Source organism: Lactuca virosa, chromosome 8 (assembly GCF_052849685.1).
Source record: "Lactuca virosa cultivar CGN04683 chromosome 8, Lactuca_virosa_CGN04683_v6, whole genome shotgun sequence".
NCBI lineage: Eukaryota > Viridiplantae > Streptophyta > Magnoliopsida > Asterales > Asteraceae > Lactuca > Lactuca virosa.
The window spans coordinates 8124727-8145832 of NC_136433.1; the positions used below are offsets into that span (position 1 = coordinate 8124727).

The 21106-nt window shown below is 40.4% G+C and overlaps 3 protein-coding genes across 3 annotated transcripts; all 3 read left to right on the top strand.

Moving 5' to 3' along the window:
* The first annotated feature begins 807 nt into the window (after positions 1–807).
* On the top strand, positions 808–2562 carry LOC145134156 (uncharacterized). Its single transcript, XM_079069049.1, has 4 exons — positions 808–1158; positions 1234–1362; positions 1435–2154; positions 2233–2562. Exons 3-4 carry the CDS (start codon positions 1552–1554, stop codon positions 2512–2514), a joined length of 885 nt encoding a protein of 294 aa, XP_078925175.1. The 5' UTR covers positions 808–1158; positions 1234–1362; positions 1435–1551; the 3' UTR covers positions 2515–2562.
* LOC145130070 (intermembrane lipid transfer protein VPS13-like) lies at positions 2563–5227 on the top strand. Its single transcript, XM_079064929.1, has 8 exons — positions 2563–2756; positions 2832–3015; positions 3123–3903; positions 3981–4254; positions 4336–4449; positions 4525–4608; positions 4817–4984; positions 5054–5227. Exons 1-8 carry the CDS (start codon positions 2712–2714, stop codon positions 5225–5227), a joined length of 1824 nt encoding a protein of 607 aa, XP_078921055.1. The 5' UTR covers positions 2563–2711.
* LOC145130071 (intermembrane lipid transfer protein vps1301-like) lies at positions 4908–6357 on the top strand. The gene is made up of 6 exons (XM_079064930.1): positions 4908–4984; positions 5054–5337; positions 5421–5759; positions 5850–5913; positions 5981–6127; positions 6202–6357. The coding sequence occupies exons 3-6, from the start codon at positions 5422–5424 to the stop codon at positions 6355–6357; spliced, it is 705 nt and encodes a 234-aa protein (XP_078921056.1). The 5' UTR covers positions 4908–4984; positions 5054–5337; position 5421.
* The last annotated feature ends 14749 nt before the right edge of the window (positions 6358–21106 follow it).

Below are 21106 nucleotides of genomic sequence, written 5' to 3' on the forward strand. Positions count from 1 at the left end.
ATAGCAATGCTTCTAATTGCATTTTCCACCAGCTAAAATCAGAACCATTGAACCTTTCGATTATAATCTTGTCTTCAGCCATTACGGCAAACAAAAAAAAAATTAGGTACACTCGTGTGTGATAAAAAAAACGATCGTACCCTCCAAAACCTCGCTAACCAGGCTCTGATACCAGTTGTTAGGAATCGGACCGGGTACACACAGCGGAAACACACTATCACACACACAAACACACGAAGGAAATAAAGCAAGAAGGAACACAAGGATTTTACGTGGTTCGGATTCGGTGTAAATCCTACGTCCACGGGCGCAACTAGATTTTATATTAACTCACTATAAGATTACAAATGGTAATATCACTCAGCACTTTTGTTGTTCTACGCTACGCTACATCGCTCTTCTTACAATTCATATATATATATATATATATATATATATATATATATATATATATATATATATATATATATATATATATATATATATATATATATATATATATATATATATATATATATATAGGAGAGAGCCGTAAGTCTTTTTCTTTTGTTTACACAAATTGCCGCTATATTTGACTAGAATATATATATGCCGCAAAGTTTGAAAAAAGAATGCGTTGATTTCTTTAGCCGTCCAAAATAGAGCTGCCGTCCACTTCAATATTATTAAACAATTGATAGTGCGTCCAATTCAATATTCAATTGTTTTAATTTACAAGTTTCATTTATGGCCCTTGAACTCTTAGGAACTTGTCAATTTATTCAAGACTCCATAAATCTTAACAGTTTTCTATATATATTTATTTGCAAAGTAGGTGCACTGAGGCGAACATCAATGGCAAAAAAGTAAATTTGAAGTCCAATCTGGGCAAAGCAATGGGAACAGTTGAACTATTTCAGAACAAGAGTGTCCATTCTTGGCCCCTTTTTCAGTTATTGGAAATTGATATAGAAGCCGAAGTTGGTAAATGATGATATGGATCTCATGCATTTGAAGACAGAGGTTCACTGTGATAATCTAGATGTTTGGCTTTCACATCACACATTTTACTTGTGGCAAACAACGTCAGAAGATTCCGGATCTTCTCAGCTTTCAGTTGGCAGTGTAAATTTCAGATTTCACTTACGAAAGGTTTCCATTCTTTTGACAGATGAAAAGGTATGTAAAACTGTTTTCTCATTTTCAAAACTATAACTCATGTTTATTTAATCTGTTGTGATTTTGATTATCTAGTGGAGCTCCAATGGTCCTCTACTAGAGATTCTTATGGGAAGCTTGTTGTTTCATGGTATCATAACTGCAAATGTGATGGAAGGATGGGTTGATAGTGAGCTTCAAGTGAACTACAATAACATTCATAAGGTGAAGTAATTTTTCTAGCAAATTATGAATGAATTGATTTGATGATAACTTATTTTGGATTATACTCTCCAGGTATTATGGGAGCCTTTCCTTGAACCCTGGAAGTTCCAAGCAAGCTTAAGAAGAGAGCAAGGAAAAAGCGCCCTTCAAAACAGCCCAGTCATGACAGATGTTCATCTCGAGTGAACAATGAATCTCAATATCAATGTTACAGAATCCTTCATTGAGGTTGCTTTCAGAACATTTGATATGATTACGGATGCTTGGGATCTCATGAGTCTGAATGTTTTTCCTGAAAACTCAAGATTAACAGCAGCAGCTCACACCAATGAAAATACAAATACACTAGCCAGCAGATACGCCCCTTACACATTCGAAAACTTAACTTCACTCCCTCTAGTGTTTTACATTTCCAAAGCTGATGGTTTCAATATATTGAAAGATGGAAAATACGTGCAGCCTGGTTCTTCATATCCAGTGTACATTGATGATAATACAGATGAACAAACCTTTGGCTTTAAACCTAGCCATTCAACTGACAATCTAGGAGACAAAAAATACGCTGATGCACAACATCATTATATAGTTATTCAGCTTGAAGGAACTTCCACTTTGTCAACTCCTGTTTCTATCTATCTTGTTGGTGTTAGCTTCTTTGAGGTGGATTTTTCCAATTCAGTTGACAATAATTCCAGGGATATTTCTAAAGGTGTCAATAGTGTGTATGTTGTTCCTGTGGTGATTGATGTTTCAGTTCAACGATACACAAAGTTAGTCCGCTTGTACTCAACAGTAAGTCTACTGTTTACCCATGTTTAGTTCTACTTCTAATGGTTTCTATTTTCTCTAAAAAGATTCATAAAATGCCAGGTCATCCTCACAAATGCAACAACAATGCCATTTGAAGTCAGATTCGATATCCCATTTGGTGTATCTCCCAAGATTCTAGACCCTGTATATCCAGGACACGAGTTTCCTCTTCCTCTACATTTAGCAGAATCAGGTCGGATAAGATGGCGTCCATTAGGGAACACTTACCTATGGAGTGAAGCTTATAGCATTTCCAATATTCTTTCTAATGAAACTAAGATTGGACATTTGAGGTCATTTGTCTGCTACCCTTCTCTTCCAAGTAGTCATCCATTTCGTTGATGTGTGTCTGTGCATGATGTGTGTTTGCCTTTTGCTGGGACTGGGAGGGTAAACAAGGGATCAAATTTATATATATTCATGATGCTATTGCTGACAAGATAGAGAACCAGGATCAGTCAAATAAAAGGTGTATTCACTTGATTACATTAAGTAATCCTTTAATACTGAAAAACTATTTACCAGTTGAAGTATCTGTCATGATTGAGAGTGGTGGAGTTTCACGTAGCATGCTGCTTTCAGAGGTTGGTATCTATCTTCCACATTTTCTTTATGTCCATATAATTTCATCATGACTTATAGTTTTCTAACATCTGCAGGTTGAAACTTCTTTTTATCATATTGATTCTTCACATGATCTTTCGTTAACTTTTGATATACGCGGGTTTAGACCTTCTGTTCTCAAGTTCCCACGTGCAAAAAAGTTCAGTGAAATTGCTAAATTTAGTGGAACAAAGTTTTCTTCTTCAGAATCCATTAACTTCACTGCTGACATTTCTAAAGGTGACGTACACTTTTTTCCTCATCTTCCTCTCTCTCTCTCTCTCTCTCTCTCTCTCTCTCTCTCTCTCTCTCTCTCTCTCACAAAAGCTGATGTGTTTTTTGTGTAGGTCCATTATATGTGACAATGGAAAAGGTGATGGATGCATTCTATGGGGCTCGTGAAATCTGCATATTTGTTCCCTTCTTATTGTACAACTGTTGTGGCTTTCCCCTCACGATTGCAAACTCAACTAATGATCTGACAATGCGCGACACTTTGCTTTCCTGTTATGATTTAGATGAAGAGGACCTGTTTTTGGGCAAAAAAGATGGTCTGAGCCTTTTGTCTTCAAACCAAATCTTAAACAATGAGGGTGTGACTATGAGGAGGTTTCCCCTAAACAATAACCTTGTTTCCACTAGAAAGGAATCTTTCAGTTCATCTAAGAAGAATATTAGCACACACTATGATGAGGAAAAAAGCTTAGTTTCAAACAACCAACAGATTGACTTGGATGAAACAAGTCGCAAAAAAGTCAACTTTCGCATGTATTCTCCTGACCCTAATATTGCTTCGAGTGAGATCATGGTTAGAGTTAGTCGGTCCCGCTTTGAATCTGATGCCTCAAACTACACATGGTCTAGTCAATTCTTCCTTGTCCCACCAACCGGTTCAACTACAGTTCTTATCCCCCGATCATCAGCCAATTCTTCATATGTAATATCTGTTGCATCTAGTGCTATTTCTGGGCCATATTCTAGAAGAACAAGGATTATCAATTTTCAGCCTAGATATGTTATTAGCAATGCATGCAGTAAGGAGTTGTGTTATAGGCAGAAAGGGTCCGACTTTATATACCATTTGAAGGTGGGACAACACGCCCATATTCATTGGACAGACATAACAAGGTGTAACTTTTTCTTACCACAGTTCGTTCACATGCTGTGCTTATATAATAATAATAAGTAGTAGTTACATAAAACAGGGAATTACTGGTTTCTGCTCGTTTTGATGAGCCTGGATGGCAGTGGTCAAGGTGTTTCTTTCCAGAACATTTAGGTGATACACAATTGAAAATGCGAAACTATGTTACTGGTGTTGTAAGTATGGTTCGTGTAGAGGTTCAAAATGCTGACGATGCAATCAGAGATGACAAGATTGTTGGGAATCCACATGGAGATTCTGGGACCAATTTGATTCTTTTATCTGATGATGATACGGGATTTATGCCTTACAGGACTGATAATTTCTCAAAGGAGGTTACTTACTTCCTGCATATTCTTCATTTCTTAATTTCCCTATGTTTTGATTAATGATTCAATTTTGTTGACATGTTGCAGAGACTACGTATTTATCAACAAAAATGTGAAGCTTTTGAGACTGTTATACATTCCTACACATCTTGCCCTTATGCATGGGATGAACCTTCTTACCCACATCGTCTAACTATTGAGGTATGGTATGCATTCCATTTACAAATCATATCTTGTAATTATTGATTAAGTACTCATAATATTTTAATCTCCAAGGTGTTTGCTGAGAGGGTAGTAGGATCTTATACTCTTGATGATGCCAAAGAGTACAAACCTGTGGTTTTACCTTCAACTTCTGAGGTAAATTTTCTAACTTATACAAAAATGTGTACATTGTGTTAAATCCTTTCATGATATTCCTTTTGGCAAAAAGTTGAGAGAAGGTTGTTAATATCTGTCCATGCCGAAGGAGCATTGACGGTGTAATTGTTGTATTTCAGATGCAAACATTCCTATTTATCACTTTATTCCATTTCTAAGTGCTACATTTTTTTTCCATATCATACAGGTTCTTAGCATCATTGATTCCAGTTATCATATCTTTGATAATATAAAAATCTTGCGTTCTCTTAGGTTAATTGATAAAAGAGAAGATGACCAAAAGCAAGAAAGTTGTGAAAGATTATCGGTTTTCATACCCTTCATTGGAATTTCTGTTATGAGTTCTCAACCACAGGTACCATTACTCTATAAACAAATTTAAGATGTCATTTTCACCATTCTTATAAAGTTTCCCCATTTGTAGGAGTTAGTTTTTGCATGTGCAAGGAACACAAGCATTGATCTAGTTCAAAGTTTGGATCAGCAAAAGTTTTCCTTGAAAATTTTCGATTTGCAGATTGATAACCAACTACCAACCACACCTTACCCTGTTATTTTATCTTTTGATCATGAGTATAAACAAATGGCGACCTCTTAGAGTCAGATCAAAAGTAAAGATGCTTCATGTGAGCCTGTGTTCTCATTGGCTGCAGCAAAATGGAGGAATAAAGATAGAGCTTTGCTTTCGTTTGAGCATATAAACTTAAAGTATTTATTATTCTGTTTATAACATGTAAATAAATACCCACCCTTAAATGTTTATGAATTACTAACAATTTCCTTTGTTTTAGAATGACAGATTTTCATTTTGAGCTTGAGCAAGATGTGATTTTAAGTCTGTTTGATCTGTTTAAGGCAGTATCCTCAAGGTTCCATAGCAGAGGAATGCCACATATGGATTCAGTCCTGCTGCCTCTTTCCTCAAACATGAGTGTTAATGATAAGAAGAGTAAATTTTCAGAGACTGAAAAGGTAGAAGGTGGGGATCTTGTTGATAATGAAAGCTTTCCTTTATTACCATCAATAGTGCCAATTGGTGCACCTTGGCAGAAAATATATCTCCTTGCAAGAAAACAGAAGAAAATATACGTTGAACTGCTTGAAGTGGCCCCCATCACTTTGACCCTAAGGTGATTCATTCATTTCACTCCCTACTGACTACTGAGAAGGAAGGGCATATGTGTAAATATGTTCTTTTTGTTTGTGTTTTTGTTTTGCAGCTTTTCGAGCAGTCCGTGGATGCTAAGGAATGGAATACTTACATCAAGAGAATTTTTTATCCATGTATGTATGAGTATTGGGATATTTTTCAGAATAAAGTTAATTACTTAATACTTTTAGTTACATGCAGAGAGGTCTAATGGCTCTTGCTCACGTGGAGGGAGCAAGGATTCATCTGAGGCGGTTAACAATTTCTCATCAGTTGGCTAGCTTGGAATCCATACGAGAGATCATGATCATACATTACACACGCCAACTTCTTCATGAAATGTACAGGGTCCGTTAGATAGAAGATATTTTATATATGTGAAGTTAAATTTTAGTTTTTTACATATTTTTCTTCTTCTTCAGGTTTTTGGGTCGCCTGGTGTAATAGGAAATCCTATGGGTTTCGCAAGGAGTGTGGGAGTTGGCATCAAAGATTTCCTCTCAGTTCCAGCCAGAAGCTTTATGAAGGTAATATCATCACATTCATCTCTAGCATTTGGAAGTTTAACTTCCTTTTGATGATCAAATCTTTCTTTCAAAAGATTCCAGAGAATACTTGGATCAATAACATCAAGATATTCAAATCTCAGCATTTCATTAATATGCTTACGAATGAAAACTTGTGCTTTTGCTTTGTCTTGTGCCAAGCAATTATTAAATTCATATATAGTATTTGAGATTCTCATGGATTCAAGATGCATTTTTACATCTATCATCCATGACACATAGTTTTTCCCACTAACTTCAAGTGCTGCAAACTCGAGCTTTGCAATGTTGGACATAATGTATCTATAAATTTTAAACAAAAGAAAAATTAAAATTAAAGTCCATTTATTTCAATAAATATTACACAAAAAAGAAGCGGTAAAGCTAATATTGCATACAAGCCTAAAAATAGCTGAAATTCCATATTATCTTCGATGTTAATGATTGGGATGAAAAGTAACATGACTATTATAGTCATGATTATCACAAAAGGATGAATCATCTTGAAGCTTGATTTCTTGAAATTGATTTGTATGATAGAAGAGAGAAATATTTGTTGTGGGTAAAATAAGCAGGGTAAAGATGTTTATTTATGGTAAAAAAAAATATAGCCGTTGTTTTTGCTGTTTATAACCGTTGCATATATATATCCGTTGTGTATATATGTATATGTATTTTATAAATCATGTAATAAGACTTATAACTAATACATAACTTTACTAATTAGAAACATAAATAAATATTAGTAAATGTTTAAATAAAATTATGAAGAGTATCTAAAATATAAATAAACATTGACATGTATAAATAAATATTATTTAAATGTTAGTATGCACAAATAAAAGTTAGTAGCATAATATAAATGTTAGTATGCATAAATAAAAGTTAGTTGCATAAATAAAAATTAGTTGCATAATGTAAATGTTAGTATAAAATTAGAATACATAAAGAAATGTTAGTATAAAAAATAAAAATTGTTAGTAGTCCATAATGTCCATAATGTATAAGTTTCATCAATTCATTAGTATTATTATTATTTTAATATGATGGAGGTTTTTATAATTAATAGTGTTTTTATTAAGTAATACATACCTTGATTAAGATAGATGTGATTTCCACTTGTTGAATAACCTTGATTAGAGCTTTCGTGCTGATAACATGTTATGAATTAAGCGTAATTAATATAACTTTAAACCAAACCAAACTAGTAAACTTTGATAAGAACTTTAATTGAGAAGAAAGAATATTTAGAGATAATATGAAAGTTATATCTCTTATAACTTTTGGTGTGTCTCATTCTTTACAATGGAGGGGTATTTATACTACAAATTTTAATAGCATATAATTGTAACTAGTTAGAAATGTTTACAAATTTACCATGCACCAATTATTATGTCATCCACCAATTATTTACAACAATATATATATATATATATATATATATATATATATATATATATATATATATATATATATATATATATTCAACGGTCTAAACAAAGGAATATATGATGATTGGGGAATGACAAATTCCTATATTATGGGACAATGTAACACACAAAAGCTATAAAACCAAGACCGAAGCAGAAACAACCTTTAGAGAATCATATAAAGTAGTAACCATGGATCAAGTTCAATACTCCTCAAAAACAATCATTCTTACACCACAAAAACCAACAACCGTCACCACAAAACCTTTTACACCACAAAAACCGGTAACTATACCACAATCGCTAAACAAATTAAATGCAAAGGTAGCCTTGGACGCAATATCATCTATTAAAGAAAAAGAAGCAATGAAAAAACCTACAACCCAAAAATTTGCAAAACTATGGGATAGTTTAATTTCATAGACTGAAGTCCATTATTTAATGGGCTTTTACCCAGTAGCCAGGCGACCAGGCCCAAAAGCAGTCTTCCTAGCTGACCTCACAGATCCAATGACATTATGGGAATATTTTATTCATAGTTTTATAGATACCATATATCTAGAAGGAAGAAATCTTCATTGCATTAGTGAATTTCCATCCACCGTCCAACAAATAATCCGAAATTACAAGACAAGATTTGCTAAACAAGACTGATGTCTATTCATAAAAATGTACTCCAGTTATCCAATCTTTGATGAAGACTCTCAGCTCCTAGTTCCAAGCATTACATTCGCAAATATGGGAATAAGTAACGGATCTAAACCAACAAAGGATGAACTTCCTCATGAAACACCAACTCAAGACCATCTAATCTTTGCTCTTGCAGGAGTTTATTTGGCATCATCAAGGATAAGCAATGGAGGAGATCAAAGATCAAAATTCAGAATTAACTATGCAAGCAAAACAATTATCATTTATTCGTTAAATGACATAGAAATTACATCAGAAGCATTAGAAACTATTGAACAACCCTTTGAAAAGTTCGCTCATCACTTAGCCGAGTTACCAACTGAATTAAAAAAGCAGCTATGTAAACATATCATGCATGCACCAAGACATAATTGCAGCCATTGTAATGAAAATACGAAAGAAACACCCTTTATGGAAGAAATAGAGGAATAATCAAGCAAATACGAAGAATTAACGTAAGCAATGACGTTCCAACACAATACTGAAGCATCAATGTAAGCAATGCCGTCTGAAGATATTATGAGAGTTAAAGTCTTGATTTTTTCGTTTTGTAATCATGTGATCAAATTATTATAGTCTAGTTGTCCAGTACTGTTTATAGTCTTGCAATTATGTATAATAATTCAATAATAGACTCTCTAGAGTCTTTTCTCTTGTATAAATCAGCAAGTTAGCATCGACGTCCTTTGACCATCTGACCAAGAAAGTGTTGGTAGAGGTCCTCGGAGAGAGGAGTATCGACAACAAGAAGGTTGATACTATCACAGAAACCCTGGATTAGACCAAACCATACTTAGACTATCTCCAGTATAGGGTTATCCTAAATGACCCCGAAGAGGCAAGGAAGGTCAAAACCAAGACCCCACAGTTTGTAGTAAAGGGGAAACAACTATACGAAAGAGGATACTTGGCACCATGGCTCAGATGTGTCGCCCACGTGGAAGGACAGACACTCCTGGAAGAAAATCATGCAGGCGAAGTCGGGGCACACGAAGGCGCACAAGCACTTACTGGGAAAATACTCCGTCTAGGAGTATACTGGCCTAATGTGTACAAAGACTCAAACAAACTCAAAAATAGGTGTCCGGAATGCCAGGCCTTCGCCCCCTTCCAAAATCAGCTCGCCACGACCCTGACCAGCATCAGCAGTCTTTGGCATTTCCATGAGTGGGGCAGACATTGTGGGACTGTTCCCAACTGCCCCAGGAGGACTCAAGTTCTTACTGGTCGCCTTCGACTATTTCACCAAATGCATCGAAGCCAAACCACTGGCCACAATCACGAGCAAACAAATGATAAAATTTATGTGGAAGAACATCATGACATGATTTGGAACCCTCAAAGTCCTAATAAGAGACAATGGCACCCAATTCGAAGGCAACCCCTTTAAAGAATGGTGTGAGGAAAAATAAATCCACCGCCGCTTCACCTCAGTCGCACATCATTAGGCCAATAGCTAGACCGAGATATCAAACAAGATCATTGTTAATGGGCTCAAGAAGCGCCTGATGAAATCAAAAAGAGCCTGGGTCGAGGAGCTACCGACGGTGCTCTGGTCGTACCGTACCACCTCGAGGTCTAGTACAGGGGAAACACCTTTCAGTATGACGTATGGAACAGAGGCGGTGCTACCACTCGAAATCTTGAGCAAATCGTTGCGAATAACGTGCTTTAACGCAAACGCCAACGAGGCGGAACGACGTCAGGATTTGGACATGATTGACGAAAAACGCGAAGCCACCCAACTCTGTCAAGCAGCCTATAAAGCTCGCACCAAAATTTTTTACAATCGGCAAGTAAAAGTGAAAAACTTCAAGGTTGGAGAGTGGGTGCTAAGGAAAAAAGAGTCTAGTCACTCGGAGCCACAAGGAAAGTTGAGCGTTGTCTGGGAGGGACCATACAAGGTTATAGGAGTACACCGGAATGGAGCCTACGCCCTGGAAGCACAAGAAGAAAGGTCGATCCCCCAGACTTGGAACGCGCATAACATGCGCCAATTCTACTTATAGACCAAGGACCCTCGGAAATGTGGCAAAGCTCCGAACAGATAGTCACATCCTAACAATAGGACTAAGGGCTAGGCTTCAACAAATGCCATAGCATATTCACTTCTCAGTTCTCACTAAACAATGTTGATATCTTTTAGAATATTATCAATAAAGTGATAGTAGTTGACTATTTTTCAAAAAAAAAAAACTATTAAGATGTTTTTTATTCGAGCTCGATATCACTCAAAAAAGAGGTTGTGTACATTTACCAAATGATAACAATGAATGATCATCCACGTCATTTGAGCGAAACCGTTGCAAGAATGCAACCATAGGCTTCAAAGGCTCATAACCTTTCCCTAAACATATCAATTCAGCACAAAAGGGCCACAACTTTTGACCATGACATGAATAAAGGCTTTAAAGGCTCATAACCTTTCCCTTGACATACAAAATATAACACCTAAGTCCAAAAAGCCTCGAGGTGATGACCTCGACCCGACTTAGATGACTAAGGCCGGAGTATGACACTACCCAGCCCGGGACTCGGAACAAAGTCCCAGAAAAGTAATAAAAACGTTAGCTAAAAAGGACACCATAATGGAATGAATCAGCTAGAGTTCATAACCAAAGGTTACCCAAAAGGCCTTGGCCTAAAGAGCGTAGAACCATGACTTAAAGAGGAGACTAGTTCCAAACTTTAAGCGCAAGCTCCAGGGACATGACTAAGGGACCTCAAACAAGCATGAGCACCAAAAACATAAGCCCAACAAACCTAGTAAAATGGCTAAAACCTTGGGGAAACACATACCCCAGTGACAGACACAAACCACTGGAGACCAAGGCGAGCAAGCTTTAAGCACAATCAAATTCTATGATAACCAAAATAAACAATAAATACATAGTGTATGTCGGACATTCCCCGGACTTAAAAGCCATGCAGGGCCATTAACAAACTTGAAAAAAAAACAACAAACAACATCGTTCGGAGACAAGGAAGATTCAATTACCATAAGGTGAAGAAGACGAACCAACACCCCCTGGCCCGCTATACAGGACAGGTTCTTCGAAGTCAGAGTAGCAACACAACTGAAGGCCGGTAAGGTCTAGTTCACCCAAGCAAAGGTATGAGGCGAAGTCCGTTTCAGCAAAAGCCTTTATAGAAGCAAACATCGCGTGGGCGGATTGGGTCACAACGCTTGGCTCTGGCGGATTAAATTTGTCGAAAGCCAACTGCTTCTGTACCGCCTGCTTACCGCTCTCTATACCAGCGGCCACACATGCAACCTTCACACGCCGAATCCCAAGAGCAAACTCGTCACTTTCAACAACATGATCCACAACGCGGACCACCCCCTTCTAGAGGACCCAAGCCAAGTCCTCTTTTAAAGCTTTCCTTTTCAATGCCTCAGACGCCAGTTGTTCGCTCTGTTGACTCAAGCGCCCTTCCAGCGCCTCCTTCTCCGCCTCCAAGCTCTGCACCTGTTGAGATAGGCGATCTACTTCCCCGTCCAGGGTCGCCACTTGATCCTCGATGACAGACTTCTCCCCAGCTAACACGATGTAACGCTCATCAAATTTGCATCTTTCCTATTCAAAGAACCACAATTTCTCCCTAAGTTAGTTACGTTCAACCTTAACAGTGGCCAACACCGCCACGTCGGCTCCAATGTAACGAAGATGACCAGCTGCAGCCACCAAGTAGGGAGCAACCTGATCCGCGGCATATTGGAGGTCGCTCGCCATGTAGGAATGAGAAAGGAGGTTCAGTGACTCCAAAGTGGGCGGAGGAAATGCATGACGACACTACCCGCAGGTACTAGCATGTTCTGTCAAAAGATACTCATGGGTAAGATTCCACTCAGGTAGATATACACTGGGAGCACCTAACGATGAAGGACCAGCACTAAAGAAAATGTCGCCCTGGATGGGGGATGAACCAGAACCTAAAGTAGCGCTCCTCGCCCCTCCTTTTGGCTGATAGGGCAATTCGGTTGCCCCCTGTCTCACTCACTCCAACGGATGAGGAATGTCGTCATCAGCAATGTCGTTCACCAATAGGGATTCCATAAGCAAAGAGTCGATGTTGCGCTTCTTGCGCAGGAGTTTACCAATCGTATCGGCACCAACGCCGTATGAGAGCGCATAATCCACCGACGCCATCCACCCCTTGAGGGCCACCTGACCACCATCGGCAGATGACCGTTTGGTCGCAGGACCCCCAAAAAAGCGAGGTAGTAAACCAGGACCGATAGGAGTGGCACATCCCTCTCTTATGACAACGGAAGGGACGGTGGATGCTGCCACCCGAGCAACGTCGGTAGGAGGTGGAAGAGTGTCCACCAAGGGGACTTCGCGATACTATAGGTCACCCTTAAATTTCCCATGCAACACCTTCTCGAGGGACAAAACCCTCTCAGCACCTTCAATTGAAACAACAAAAACCAATCAACTACTCTCCTCCTCGAGGGAAGCCTCTGAAAAGGGGGACTCTCCTCCTCGAGGGAAGCCTCTGAAAAGGGGGGGGGGGGGGGGGCAGGGAAGCGATGCTTACCGTCCTTCTCTAAGAAAAAATGAATCATCATTCCTCGTGCTCGCCAAGCAGCACTCATACCTGTTGCCACCAGAATGCAGTCCTCATAATATTCCCCATTGAAGCAGATCCCCCTCAACGCTCGAGCCACAGACAAACTGGTGCCCGAAAATTAAGGCGTCTGATATGAAGGGATAGGCAAGCGGGGATATCCAGAACCAATCAGGCCGCTATTGACCTAAAACCATAGGTATTGCCAATTCTTACGAGGTTCCATCTAATTAATAATAAACAGGTGAGTATTATGACACTGAGAAAAAGTATGAACGCCAGATTTGGTGGACGAATTAAAAGAAGCTTGGAAGGCCCGAAATTGGGGAAGCACACCAGGGGTCAGCAAGGTAGCTCGAATCCAACGATCTTATTAACAGCGTTGGGTGTAAGGTCGTGAACAGAAAAACCGTACTCTCGCATGACTTTATCAAAGAAATTCGATATCGGAAGACGAAGTCCCGCCTTGAAGATCGACACGGGGACCCCGAGCTTCCCTACTGGCGGCTGATAGTAATAGCCCCTTCCCTTGGGAACTGCACTCCATGTTCAGGCATAAACCCAAACAAGAACTGAAGGGACTCAAACTCTTCCGATGTCGGGTCATTTCCAGAACGAGTGGATGCCATTGCAAATCAATAATAGAAAACGGTAGGAGAAGATAAGCAAAGAAGAAAACTAAGACAATAAAAGTGTGGAAAACACGAAGAATACAACCATCCCAAAATAGGGGGAGTTCAAAATACAAAGCAGGAGAATCGAATGGTTTCTACAGTCTCCACCAAACACGTATCCATGTCAAGGCTTGAAAAACCTGGCTACGTCACCCAACGCAAAGGTTTACTAGCCTAGGGAAATTATTAATGTATCCCATTAGGAATAAGTCAAAGATAACGAGGTCGTTATCCAAGGACGACCTTGCCGATGGTCATTGCTCGACAAGTGCTAAGCCTGGGCCCTCACCCTCGCGGCCTCGCACTTATGCCTTGGCGCTATAGCGCCAAGGCTACGCCTACAATAAGAAACTATGGTCTATAGCAAGACAAAATAGTACCAGATGTCTCCCAAAGCGACAAGTGTAGTGCTCAAAGCCCTGCCCTCTGGCAGTTTTGCACCAATAGCGAACAACCGCTAGTGGAGCACGATCCGCCAATAGGACGTCTCCATGTCCTGTCGGCTCAGAAGGGACAAAGGAATTTTCGGGGGCATGTTCCCACGACAACAAGTATAAAAAAACCCTTCTCCTTCAAGAGAAGGGATCGCCTTATTATCTATCTTAAGTTAAAACTCTAATTCTCTCATCTAGATACTGACTAGACCGTCAGAGCTTCGTTCTGGGATCCCCTCCCGGACGATGATTGACGTCTATTCTTTCTTTGCTGTGATTCTCATGCTTAACCCAAACAAGGCATCCAGTAATGATGTTAAGCCCCAACGACATATCACAACTGTTACCTTAGGAAATTTGGCCAACATAACATCTAGGTAAAATCATTTTCTAGACTATTAGACATCATAACATTTAAGCATAATATCATAGTGATGCAACATGGTCCTCCGACACTGCTCTTAGGTGATACTGATTACTCTGGTGAGACCTGCAAGGTCACAACAGGGAAAATACGTCAACCGTTCTCCGGGAGGAGGTCCTGAGAAAACGCTCCGACGGTTAAGTCAATGACTGAACTCAGTAGTGAGTACGAGAGTGTAAGTGTATGAACTGAATGGATATTACTTACTCTTCAAGGTGGTGGAGGAGGCCTTTTATACTAAAACCTCCTGCCAGTTTGTACTGAGGACAAAGGCGTTAGACCCGACAGGATTGAGCATGCTGATAGGCCAACCGTGCTCCTCGTAGTGTCAGAGCTTGCGATTGGTTCAGGTGGTAATGCTCTGAGCATACTCCTTGTTGCTTGGAGCAGTTACGTTTGTCGCGGAATGGAAGGCGACTGTTTTGGGGCTCAGCGTTCCGCGCGGGCACCCAGCTCTGCTGGGAGTAGTTTGGCCCAGGTGGCATGTTCTGTGGCGTCTTTGGCGTGGCCGAGCGCTGATCCAGGCCCGTGTTGGAGGGCGTGTTATCAAGTCCCCCAGTCCATTAGTCGTAGCATTTACTAGGCTAGCTATGATGATCTAGACTTCACTGCTTGTACACGTGTCAAGCCACGTTTGATAGACGCTTCGATTTTTCCGACGATGTGACCGCCCATTTTGGCAGTCGGTTACGTCATTTGTTAGGGATTTTGAATGTCACGCTTTCCTTATCTCCTTATAAGGAAACGATCTCTTCCCTTTTCTCTCACGCTTTCCATCTAACTCTTTCCTTCTTTCGTCTTTAGTATCTCATCGTTTTCCTTGTTTTCATGGCTGCTCGGTCTGGCCTTCTTCCCACTGCTGCATAATTCAAACTTTTGCAGGATACTTATGGTTTTTCTCCGATGGAGCGAAGTTTCTGGCGGCTGACTCTGTGATGCTTTCACCTCCTCCTGGCAAAGTCGGCGATTATCTAAAGTCGTTCGATGCCGGTTTGCGCCTTCCCCTTACTGATTTCTAGGACGAGCTCCTACGAAAGAATGGATGCATCATTCAAATGCTTATTCCAAATGTTGTTAACAAAATGGCGGCGTTTGAGATGTTTTGTCGGGCTAACAGTGTTCCCTTGACTTCTTTGTCTTCAAGTTCTTTTTCCGATTTAGTGCCACCGACGATAAGTACACATTTTCCGCTCGTCGTGGCGGCAACATCTTGGTCCCTGATGGTAAGACCCCCAAGAACTAGCAGGACAAATTGTTGTGGGTCAACAGGGAATGAGTCGGCCAGGGGTATTATCGGGCGAACAACATCTCTGATGTTATCCCTAAATTGTTTCTGCAAAATCAGGCTACCATTGATCTTCTAAAGACCGTCCAGGTCGTCCCGGATGAGTACTTAGAGGTTTTGCTTGCCGGTGTTGGATTGATCCCTCTTGGCGTGCTCGGGGAAAGATGTCAATCTTTTACACTGTCATTGATGGTAGGCAATTCTGCTCTATTCTCCTTCTATCCCCCCTCCTTTTCTATTGGAAAAGTAACCAATGTTTGGCATGTTATTTTTCCAGGTGTTAAATCCCCAGTGTCAATGGACTCCATTCTGTGGAAATGGTATCAGGGGAAGTTGGAGCATCGAGAGGTTGATCTCTTCGAGATTCTCATGCCGCCTTGTCGTGATGATCGTCTGGTCTTGAATCCTCTTCCGGTGACGCAAGCCCTAGAGGGCTCGTCTACAACCGATGGTGATCGTCCCCTGGATGCTCAATCACTCACTGTGGTCGTACCGCCTTCGCCTGCTGAAGTGGTAGAGGATAACAAGGATGGGGTAATCTCCAGTGTCCGGCGAGCCATGGCCAAACGTAAGGTAATGCTAGCCATAGGATAAGCTTCTTCCGATGTTGGTACTACCAATATTGGGCGGCTTGTTCTTCTATGTCGAAGTTTCACTCGTCTTTTGAATTCACTCTCCTCCAACTCGGAGGAGGTCGTGTTGATCCTCGATGATGACACGCAACAGTCCGAAGGGAATCAAAAATCGTTTGATCAGCCCATTGATCAAGTGAAAGGTGCCTCAAAATCTACCCCCCATCCCACTTCTTCGGGTGGTTTCGCGGGTGCTTCGCGCCATTAGACTCCTCCTCTAGAGGATTCTCAGGGTCCCATGGGCTCTGACGTGGGTCCCTTTGTGCCTGGTTGGAATCTTCGCAACGATTCTAGGTTGTCTGTTTGTGTCAATTCTATGGAGTTTTATCGTCATGCCTTTCCCCCAGCAGCTGTCTCCGATATGGACACCCTTGGTAATGTCGCTCTCTATCACAACATGCCCTATGCTGCAACTCAGGCCATGTTCTACTTGGTTGCTGGATCTCGACAGATTCAGCGCTTGGATGAGTTAGAGCAGGTCCATGCCAACTTCATTGCTTGTGTGTTAGAGTACAAGATTTACATCTCTGAGCTTGAAGAGGAGGCCCACAAATTTGACCAGAGGTACGAGCTCCTTGTGTCAGAGAAAGTAGCAGCGGATAAGCTCCTTGTGTCAGAGAAACTTCGCCAAACGTAAGGTAATGCTAGCCATGGGAAAAGCTTCTTCCGATGCTGGTACTACCAACATTGGATGGCGTGTTCTTCAATGGAAAATTTTCACTCGTATTCTGAATTCACTCTCCTCCAACCCGGAGTAGGTCGTGTTGATCCCCAATGATGACACACAATAATCCGAAGGGAATCAAAAATCTTTTAATCAGCCCATTGATCAAGTGAAAGGTGCCTCAAAATCTACCCCCAGTCCCACTTCTTTGGGTGGTTTTACGGGGGCTTCGCGCTATCAGACTCCTCCTATGGAGGATTCTCAGGGTCCCATAGGATCTGATGTGGGTCCCTTTGTGCCTGGTTGGAATCTTCGCAACGATTCTAGGTTGTCTGTTCGTGCCAATTCTATGGAGTTTGCTCGTCATGCCTTTCCCCGAACAGTTGTCTCCGACATGGACACCCTTGGTAATGTCGCTCTCTATCACAACATGCCATATGTTGCAGCTCAGGCCATGTTCTACTTGGTTGCTGGATCTCGGCGGATTCAGCGCCTGGATGAGTTAGAGCAGGTCCATGCCAACTTTGTTGCTTGTGTGTCAGAGTACAAGATTTTCATCATTGAGCTTGAAGAGGAGGCCCGCAAATTTGACCAGAGGTATGAGCTCCTTGTGTCAGATAAAGTTGCAGCGGAGGAGGTTCGAGCGTCGTTGGAATCCAAGGTAGACTCCCTGGTGCAGGGCAATGAAGGGACGATGATGCAGAACGAGAGTCTTGAGCGGGATATTGTTGATCGGGATAAGCTTCTTGAGGAAGCTCGTGCTGAGGTGGAGACCTTGCGCCAGGATCGTGATTGACTTTTTTAGGTGGGGGTTGTACGCATTATGGACAAACTTATTAAGCATATGGATTTTACTAGAGGAGTCAGTCGGATTCGTCATGTCACCTTTGTTGCTAGGGAAGAATCTGGCCATGTCCGACTGAAAGCTGAGATAGACTCTGAAGCTTATGAACCTAAGGCCAACGATTCTCAGTTCAGCCACACTACAAGGTTGGAGGATGCTTTGCTTATGTTCGCCACATTTGACTACGCTGCTCTGCTTGGCCTGGGCCAACTGGACATGGATGGAATAAGGCAGTTTTGTGTGTTTGATGATGTAGATGAGCCTTTGGATTGGCGTTGTTGATGGCGGAGCGGGTGGTGGTGGTGGCAATGGAGCAGGTGTTGGTGGTGGCGATGAAGCAAGTGGTGCTGGTGGGAATGTTAGGGGTGCTGGCGGTGGTGGAGCAGGTGATTATGGTGAAGACGTTGGTGAATCTTGAGGTACCTTGTACCCGTGTGCTTCCCTTCAAGTTGTGAAAATTTTGATGAAGCTTGTCGTTTTGTTTTTCTTTTTTGTTGTAATAATGGGCCCTTTGTGGCAAGGACTTTTTGTGGCCCTGCGTGGCTCTAGTTGTAATGGTTTGTGTATTTTGACAATCTATGATATGTGTTACTTTAGGCCTTGCATATTTCTTTATGCGTGTTCCTATTGCTCTTGCTTATCTATTTGCTTCTACTTTTGCTTATTAGGTGTTTCCCTTGGCTAACTGGGTGTCTTTTGTTATGTGAGACACTTTTGGTTCTTCGGGAGATGTATGTTAGATTAGGGATGAGATTTAGAACCGGAAAACCGGACCGGAACCGGAACCGTTAGAACCGGAATATATAAAACTGGTTCCGGTTCCGGGTTTAAGAATTGGCTTTATCCGGGTTCCGGGTAATCCGGGTTTGGGTCCATCGGGTCCGGGTAAACCGGGTCTAAAAACCGGAATCGGTGTTAGGAACCGGAACCACTTTTTGGATCGGAACCGGTTTTTGTGAAACGTTTAAAAGATGCATATCTCATTCGTTTCAACTCCAATTGACATGTGGTTTTTTCCAAAATGTTTTTTAGAGTTTGTACATGATTTTAGAGCCATTTTTAGTTTTATATTCATTGATTTACAGTCCCCCAAAGTCGAGATATCAAAGCTGAAAGTTTTTAGTTTTTCAATTTTTTTGTATTCTGTGAAAGTTTTAAAACATGCATATCTAATTCGTTTGAAATCGGATTGACATGTGGTTTTTTCCAACTTGTAGTTTACAGTTTGTACATGAGTTTAGACTATGATTTTGTCATTTTTGGTTTAATATTCAATGATTTACAGTCCCCCGAAGTCGGGATATCAAAACTGAAAATTTTCAACTTTTCAGCTATTTGTTTTTGTACTTTGTATTCTGTGAAAATGTTAACACATGCATATCTCATTCGTTTAAAGTCGGATTGGCATGCGGTTTTTTTAAGAGTGTAGTTTAGAGTTTGTACATGATTTTAGACTATAATTTTGTCAATTTTGGTTTCATATTCAACGAGTTACATTCCCCCAAAGTCGGGATATCAATATGAAAATTTTCAAAGTTCAACCCACTAAGTAGTAAGTAATTACCAAAAAATTCCGGTTTTCCGGTTCTAAACCCACTTTATCTGGTTCCAACCTACCCACTTTGATATTTCCGGGTTTTCCGGTTCTAGACCCACTTTACCTGGTACCGTACCCGAAACTGAACCGAAACCAATTCCTATATACCGGCCCGGTTTCCGGTTCAACAAAATCCTGTTAACCGGTTCCGGGTTTTCCGGGTCTGGGTCCATCCGGTCCGGGTTTGGACCCACTTTCATCCCTATGTTAGATAACCAAGGATGTGTTATTCTGTCACACCCCAAAACCGGAACGGCGGAAACGTTCGGGGGCGGAGGACGTCATGTTTAGTATCACAAGTCATGCATCATAGTAATCAAAGTAACAAACAACCATTTCATTAGAAAGAAAGTGTTTACAAAGTATGTGGTTCACATAACATAGACTACAAGGTAAATAACAAAACGAGACATGAAGCTATTATGCTCCATCTTCTGAATCCCAGTGCGCGTACCTGTCTACTAGTCTCCTGAGAATACAAGTTATTTTGAAAGCGTAGATCAGCATTTAAGCTGGTGAGTTCATAAGATTTTAGTGATGTAATGTAAGTTGTAAGTTCTTTTAGAAAAGTTCGCCTGTTCCTCCATAAAATCCTATATTTCCTGCTTTGATGAAAGATAAGTAAAATGACTCTACAATCCTTTCTATGAGTACTAAATGGATACAAGTTATATAAAACCCAGAGAAAACAAACAATCGATTGTGTGTATCTGCCCTAAGCCCACAATCAAACAAGGAACAAGGAATGAGGCGGAAGGCACACATCCCATTGTTTGTTAGATCATCGTTGTATATAACCCTGGCGTATTCACTTGGTACTCACGGAGTTAACTGTAATAGTTCCTTTATATTTGATGAAAAGATTCTTTAAGAAAACCCTTATTTCTTTTAGTAAAAATGGTAACCACAATAGTTCCTTCTATAATCACTTAGTTTATACTAGCTATATATAATCTAATATCGAACGGATAGTTAATTGTGTGAATCTTCCCTAAGCCCACAACCAAACAAGGAACAGGAAGTAAGGCGGAAAGCACACATCCAACTACCTATCGGGTATTAATTATATATAACCCTGGTGTATAAACTAAGGTATTATAGAATTAACCACCTAAGGTCCTTTAAGTTATACTGGTTTAAATAAAAAGATTAAACCTTTACTGGTAAGTTTCTAGTTTTGTCTACCAAATGTTCTATTTGAAAAGTATGTTTTGTACTAGAAAACGGTGCATTGAATTAGTGTACTATGACCTGACCCATACCTGGTACTCCTTATGATTACTTGGTGTATACGGAATATATATATAGCTAAGATCGAATAGATAGTAGGCTGGGTGAATCTGCTCTAAGCCCACAACCAAACAAGGAATAGGAAATGAAGCGGAAAGCACACATCCTACTACCTGTCAGATCCGATTAATATATATTCCTGATGTATAAACTAAGGAATCATAAAGTTAGCATTACAGGACCCTTCCTACTAAATGTACTAGACTCGACTGTTCTGTTTGTCGCTTGTAATGATGTAAGTTTTCC

Coding starts and splice junctions, on each gene's coding strand:
- LOC145130071 (XM_079064930.1), top strand. CDS start 5,422: ATGACAGATTTTCATTTTGAGCTTGAGCAAGATGTGATTTTAAGTCTG. Junction 5,914..5,980: donor CAAGAGAATTTTTTATCCAT/GTATGTATGAGT, acceptor AGTTACATGCAG/AGAGGTCTAATGGCTCTTGC. Junction 6,128..6,201: donor TTCTTCATGAAATGTACAGG/GTCCGTTAGATA, acceptor CTTCTTCTTCAG/GTTTTTGGGTCGCCTGGTGT.
- LOC145134156 (XM_079069049.1), top strand. CDS start 1,552: ATGAATCTCAATATCAATGTTACAGAATCCTTCATTGAGGTTGCTTTC. Junction 2,155..2,232: donor TAGTCCGCTTGTACTCAACA/GTAAGTCTACTG, acceptor ATAAAATGCCAG/GTCATCCTCACAAATGCAAC.
- LOC145130070 (XM_079064929.1), top strand. CDS start 2,712: ATGATTGAGAGTGGTGGAGTTTCACGTAGCATGCTGCTTTCAGAG. Junction 3,016..3,122: donor CACTGCTGACATTTCTAAAG/GTGACGTACACT, acceptor TTTTTTGTGTAG/GTCCATTATATGTGACAATG. Junction 4,450..4,524: donor CACATCGTCTAACTATTGAG/GTATGGTATGCA, acceptor TTAATCTCCAAG/GTGTTTGCTGAGAGGGTAGT.